Source organism: Neomonachus schauinslandi, unplaced genomic scaffold, assembly GCF_002201575.2.
Source record: "Neomonachus schauinslandi unplaced genomic scaffold, ASM220157v2 HiC_scaffold_829, whole genome shotgun sequence".
NCBI classification, from domain to species: domain Eukaryota; kingdom Metazoa; phylum Chordata; class Mammalia; order Carnivora; family Phocidae; genus Neomonachus; species Neomonachus schauinslandi.
The window spans coordinates 1-6,826 of NW_025409519.1; the positions used below are offsets into that span (position 1 = coordinate 1).

The window sequence follows — 6,826 nt, forward strand, 5'->3', positions numbered from 1 at the left end:
ACCATCCAGTTGAACATCTTCTCGTACACTGCCTTGGCCAGTGCCCCGATGGAGTAGTACACCTGCTGTACGCTCTGCCCCTTGGTGACATATTCGTTGCCCACTTTCACCCGAGGGTGGCACAGCCCCTTGAGCAGGTCAGCTGAGTTCAGCCCCATGAGGTAGGCGGACTTGTCGGCATCTGGTGGAGAAGGAAAGAAGTAAGCAAGCACTTTCGGCAGACCCTCTTTCCCTGCTCCAGGGCCAGAGCCTTTCTGAAGCATTGGGTCCATCCGCTCTCACTTAAGAGTTGAAATACAGGCCTGGAAGGGCACGAGGCTTGCCAGGGGGCACGTAGCCAGTGTGCAGAGTCAGGCTGGAGCCCAGGCCTCCTCGTCTGTCCGGAACCTCCCAACACCCAGCAGTTCCTGTCGTCTCTGTCTTTAACATCTGCTTGGTGTCCCTGGTCCAGGCCCTTCACCAGCATTGTTGTGAGCACGTTCTCATGTCTCCAGGGCAGGGACTGTGGCTGACAGAGATGTGCACTGCTCCCTGCCTCCTTTGCTCCCATCCCAGGATCTGATCCAGGACTGGGCCTGTTCCACTCTTAATCCATGTGGTGAACAGCTTGAAATCAAGGTTCCTAACGGCATTTTACCCACCCCCCCAACTCTCCATCTGTGCCATTCAACATATGATCCCTATTTAGAGAAAATGTATTTGATTCAATTTCAAGTGTTTTGTGATAGCTGATGACATGCTCTCATGAAACCCAGGCTTGGCATTTTGATCTGGGTAGACACAGAAGGGGTCCTTGAAGGTAGGCTAAGAGGAATATTCTTGGGCATTTGTCTAGCTAGCCCTGTTCACACCTTGACATTTCCTTCTCAAAGAATTCTTACAACAGCCCCAGAGTGAGCTAGGAAGGACTGTTGTTCCATTTCACTAAGGAGGAAACTGAGGCCCAGGGAGGTATGCGACATATTAATGCCAAGCTATATCCTGACCCCTGGCCCTTACCTCCCAAACAGAACATGGCACAGGGCTTGAAAGGGGCTCATCCAAGGGCTGGGCATGCTCCACATACACACTGCATTAATGATCAGGATGTGCAGAGCTCTAGAGTTTGTGCTTTCCTGAGTTTGGGTGAGTCTTGGGCCCAGGAGGAGACATCCCAAACTCACTTCTGGTCAGTGCAGCTGGGGTTGAAGATTTGGCAGGATTGTGGGGGGTCTCCCTGTCTGCCCATCTCTCACAATCCTTGCCCCTCCCTGGTTCTCACCCCATCCATCTACCCCACAGGCCTCAGGTCCCCAGGAACCAGCCTGTCTGGGTGGCCTCTGACAAGGCTCTAACAAGGAAAAAGCCTGGAGGTAGGGCTGGATGGTGTGAGGGCCCTGCTCCTGGGAAGAGGTACTGCCCTTTGACCACGTGCTTCTCATACTTCTGGTTTCCTCCCACTTTCGCTGTCATGGTCCTAATAACCTTAATAAACTAGGTTGTCAGCCTAGCTCTTCAAGAATTGTTGAAAAGCACCACTTTTGGATGCAGCACAGGAGACCCTGCTCCCAGTGGACTATCTCCTCATGATAGGTGAACGAACACCCAGCACCTCAGGCCTTTTCAGCACCTGCCCCCACCTTCGGTGCCATCTGGCTCGGCCTGCTCCTCCCGCTGCTTCTGCTTGAACTTCATGTTCCCGTAGTGCATGATGGCGCCTGTTAGCTTGTAGACTCCAGCTTTCTCCTCGGGAGTGAAGCCCAACACGTCAAAGGCGCTCTAGGACAGAGCAAGAGAGGCAAAGAGGGTGGTTGGATTTGGTGGTGCAGGAACCCTCAGGAACTCTCACGCTGCCTCCTCACTCACATCTGTGGCCATGAGCTCCTCGGAGTCATCGATGGAGGCCACAGACACCTCTCCCTGAGACACGAAGGCGTAGTCGTAGGGGTTGTTGGTGACCAGCAACATGTCTGTCCAGGCAAGGAGCAGGGAAGGGGACAAGGGGACAGGAGAGGGCAGGGGATGGGCAGAGAGGGGTTGGGAGAAGGGCATGGTGGGGGTGGGGCAGGGACAATGGAAGAGAGGACCAGGAGCAGGGAGAGAGGAGGAGAGTCAGCAAGGACCATGCAGAGAATCCAAAAGACATGAAAAAGAAGGCAGGGGACTGGGGAGGGAGGACAGTGGGAGAATGACACCTGGGAGCAGGGGAGACACAAAGAGGAGAAGGGAAAACCAACCAGGAGGAGGAGGAGAAATATGACAAAGAAAGTGTGGGAAGAGAGGCGAGAGGAGTTGCAGGCAGATCTGAGATGGGGAAGGAAGAGAAGACCTGAGCCGACTGAAGGAGGAGGGAGGTAAACAGGGGCAGGTGAGGAGGAGGAGGACACCCAACCTGCCTGGGGAGGGCAATGGGGGCATTGAGGCATTAGGCAGTCTCACCCAGCAGCTCTGGCTTCTTGTTGGACAGGATCTGGTAGAAGATGTGGTAGTTCCTCTCAGCCTTCAGCTGGAAGATCACCCGGGACTTCTCCAGGAGATCTGAAGTGAGGAGAAGGGAGGAAGGCAGGTAAGGACGGGGAGAGAGTTGATCCAGCAAAAGGGTGGAGATTAGGGGAGAAATGCTCTTATAGCAAAATGGAGAGAGTCAGGGGAAGAGGAAAGATGGAGAGGGAATGCTGAGATAGGGTGGCCCATCTGGGAAAGAAGGCAGAGGCGGAAGATACAGAGGGGTGTGCAGGGCTCCCTGCCATACTCACAGGTCTCTATGTCTGCAGAAGCCAACTTTCCAGTGGCTCCAAAGTGGATCCTGATGAATTTCCCCTGGGGGTGGATGGGACAAAGAGTCAGGGAACTGGCCAGAAGGGACAGAATGGAGATCTTGGACCTCAACACAACCCAGAAAGCCCTGGGTAGTTCTGGAAATGTTAATGACCTATTTGGTGTCCCAGTTTAGTTTTAGTAAAACAGGGGAAAGGATGCCTATCTCCATATTACTAGGTATCTCAGCGGAAACAACAACACGGGAATGAACACAGATACAATGCCTCCCGTTTGTACCTCTGATATGATCTCATTAATCCTTTCAGTAACCTACAAGGTAAATATTGCTACCTCTGTTTCATAGATAAAGGAACTGGGACTTAGTGAGGTGTGGGGACTTGCTGGGCAGGTGGGAAGCTGGAGAATTGGCTCCAACACCTATGATCTCTTCCCACTTTCAATGTGGAAGAGCTCTGGAAAAAAGTCATTTGGAAAATCTAGAATGTGACACAAATCAGCTCCATTACTTGGCTATGGAATAGCTATGGTGACTCTGGGGCTCTTTTCTTGAATTCTCAGACCTCCGGGAGCCAGGCTGAGTCAGGAGGGTTTGAGTGTGTGTGTGTGTATGTGTGTGTGTGCATACCCACAGGCTGGTGCACACGCGCACGCTTGCTGATATCCCAAAGCCAAGCTCAGGATGATCAACTGGGTGTAGTGACTGTTGACGAAACAGCACCCCCCTTTTCTTGTCGAGGCCAAATGAGGCCAGTGGACAGCTGTCAAATGCACTCACGAAGCGGGAGGAGTTGTCGTTCCGCACGGTCTTGGCGTTGCCAAAGGCCTCCAGGGCGGGGTTGGCCTGGATGATCTGGTCCTCCAGCGTGCCCTGTAAAAGCAGCAGAACCCCGAGGGTTTATCTTCTGCCCACCTCCAGCAGTAGGGAGGACAAGGGGCTGCTCTTGTCCTGCGGAATGTGGGTGGGGCTAGATGGACTGCAGGTGGGTCTGTGGCTCCAAAGGGCCATGTCCAGACATCAGAGTGTGTATCTCCTTCCAGGAAGGTCTTTTTTTTTTTTTTTTTAAGATTTTATGTATTTATTCATGAGAGAGAGAGAGAGAGAGAGGCAGAGGGAAAGCAGGTTCCCCGCGGAGCAGGGAGCCTGATGCGGGGCTCCATCTCAGGACCCTGGGATCATGACCTGAGCTGAAGGCAGACGCTTAACCTACTGAGCCACCCGGGCGCCCGTCAGGAAGGTCTTGAGCACTGGGCTCAGTAGTGCTGTCCCCACTGTTCCCCAGGGCAAGGCTAGGGGTCACCTGGGTCAGCCTGCCCCCAGGTCCCGTCTGCTGAGCCAGTGGCCCACCCTGTACCTTGTTTGTACTGGCATTGTCCTTCTTGCCACGGTCACCTATGGCCGCGATGCTGGCAAAGTACTGGATGACACGTTTTGTGTTCACAGTCTTCCCTGCACCAGATTCTCCACTTGAGGCAAGAGGGACCCATCAGAATCCAAGATTTCCCCTATGCTCCATTTGGAGTTCAGCCCACTGCACCCTCCTCCCTCAGAATCCCAGCCTTCTAACCTCCTCCACCAGGACCCAGGGCCCCGCAGAATTTGCATATCATTGTAGGTCACTCCGACACCCCTCTGAGAGCCCAGCTCCCCACACTCCTTGCAATCGCAACCTTAAACCTTTCCTCCCCTCTGCACCCCCAGGAATAGGCCTGGGTCCCCGCCAAATCCCTCTGTGGGTGGATGGCATTTGCTCACGTGATGAGGATGGACTGGTTCTCCCGATCTGGAAGAGAAAAGAGGAGAGGCAACAGGGTCAGGTCCACCGGTACGGGGCTGAGGGGTCACAGGTCAGGGCTGCCAGACTCACCTGTCAGCATATACTGATAGGCGTTGTCAGAGATGGAGAAGATGTGGGGCGGCGCCTCGCTCCTCTTCTTGCCCCGGTAGGCGGCCACCACCTCTGCGTTGTACACCGGCAGCCACTTGTAGGGATTGACGGTGACGCAGAAGAGGCCCGAGTAGGTCTGGAGCAGGAGAGAGGGCAGGCATGAGGGGCTGGAGGGGGAAGCCTGGGGCAGGTGGTGACAGGCAGGGGAGTCCCTGGTCACCCCAGCTGGTCCTCTCTTCCTGCGGCTGACCAGGGGTAGGAAGGGGGCAGAGGGGAGCTGGGCCCCTTGGGAGAGTTCTGACCCCTCGCCTTGAGAGAGTTGTCCTGGCCTACTTTAGCCTCCATCCCGGACTGGCTTCCTGCCACGTGCACTCACGTAGATCATCCAGGCGGCGTAGCGCTCCTTGAGGTTGAAGAGTACGGCGGGCTCGTGCAGGAAGGTCAGCATGGCCATGTCCTCGATCTTGTCGAACTTGGGTGGGTTCTGCTGCAACACCTGGTCCTCCTTCACGGTCACCGTCTGGGGAGGGTGCATGGACAGGGATGACCACACTCCCACCTTGCCAGTCAGCACTCGCCAGCCTCGCCCACCTACCTCCTCCCACAACATGGGCCACGACCTGGCCTCACTCTCCCAACTCTTCTCCGACCAGTGCCCAAGCCCTGCCCCGTGGCTCCCCCATAGCACTTTCCCTAGACAACTTACTGCCATCCCTACCATGCTAGGTTCTCTGTGTCTTGCCAGTGCCCCAGGACAGCACCTTTCTGTCCCTGCTTCAAGCATCTAGGGGCAAACTTGGCGGGGCTGGCAGCTCTCCAATCTGTGCACACACCTTACCCTGACTCCTGAGGGCATTGCTTGTGGGCATCAGTTGCTCAGGGCAAAACTTGCTCTGCTGGAAAACATCTCACCTACCAACCCTACACTCCCCATTGGTCACCATCAGTGTGGTTCGATTGGCACCAGTCAGTTTGCCATGCCCTAACGTGATCAGACCCTGCAGGTAGGTATTCTAGTATTGTTTTTGACAGCAGCGGAAGCTGGGGCTAGAATAATTAAATGGTTTTCCAGCTTGGCAGATAGCCAGTAGCAGAGCCAGGATCAGAGTCAAAGTCCCCAGCAGATTGCGGCCTGTCGTTGCACACCTCGTTGGGACCCAACATTCAGTCGGCATGTGTGAAGGCAGATGGTTGTGAGCTGCTGCTAGTGACCAGTGGCAATTCTCACGGCTTGTGTGAGGAAGCAGGTACTGTGGACTTCTGAGTGCTAGTCACCAGCCCCGGGACTGAGTGTTCAGCTCAAGAGTTCCTGCTTTTTGTGTTCATCTGGGTCTAAGAGTTTGCTCTTGGTTTGAGTGAGGTGGATTTGGGGGAGTTGGTCCATGGAGGAAACTGAGGCACAGAGAGGAGGGATACACATTCAAGAGGGAACTTTACTTGGTGCCGTGTCTGTGTCTTCTTTATCTCTAGGACCCTGCTGAGGCAGATACCAGGGGAGGTCCCCCCACCCCTGCCCCAGCACCATCTCTGGCGAAGGGTGCGCATCCCTGGTGTGGTGCCCTGTTACACCTGCTCAGGTCCATCTGAGAAACGTCAGAGTTCTCATCGAAGAGCTGGGTTCCTCGAGGGGGCATGTCCTGCACTCCTGCTGACTTTGGCTCTTCTCCAGAGCCCTCAGCTCCCACGGCAAGTGCCTCCCCCATGCAACCCCCCGCAAACTTTCTCTCCCTTTCCATGGCACTATGCCCCACACACCTTGCCATTCTCTGTTTCAGCAGTGACCTTGCCCCCTTCCCGGGACAAGATCTTGGCCTTCACAAACTCCTCCTTGTCATCGGGCACGAAGCACTCAGTGCGGATGTCGAAGGGCCGGGTCTGGGCCTCCAGACGCTCCTTCTCTGACTTGCGGAGATATTGGGCTGCCGCCCCAAAATCGGCCATCTGAGCATCCGTCATTTTAGTGCTTCCCTGCGCCTGCGACGGGAGGGCCCAAGCCTCAGTGGGTGGCACCCACTCCTGGCCACACCTCCTCACCACCTGGCGCTGTGTTCTTCCCTCCCACTGAGAAGATCCGGGCCTGGGTCCTGTCCTCCCCATGCTTCAGGTTCTACTTCTTTTGCCCTCTGACACAATGCTGAAGGAGCATCTCTAAGGGTCTGCACGGGGAGGTGCTGAGCTGC

The 6,826-nt window shown here is 55.3% G+C and overlaps 1 protein-coding gene across 1 annotated transcript; it reads right to left on the minus strand.

Annotated features, from left to right (window-relative positions):
* Nucleotides 1–5: 5 nt before the first annotated feature.
* LOC110585145 (myosin-6-like) lies at nucleotides 6–6,602 on the minus strand (the record flags this gene model as incomplete). The annotated part of the gene is made up of 11 exons (XM_044912263.1): nucleotides 6,402–6,602; nucleotides 5,023–5,166; nucleotides 4,626–4,782; nucleotides 4,514–4,541; nucleotides 4,113–4,224; nucleotides 3,536–3,628; nucleotides 2,736–2,799; nucleotides 2,419–2,517; nucleotides 1,846–1,949; nucleotides 1,620–1,758; nucleotides 6–181 (listed from the first exon to the last, which is right to left on the minus strand). Coding segments are annotated over exons 1-11 (1,317 nt in total), but the record flags the coding sequence as incomplete, so codon positions are not given.
* Nucleotides 6,603–6,826: the final 224 nt, after the last annotated feature.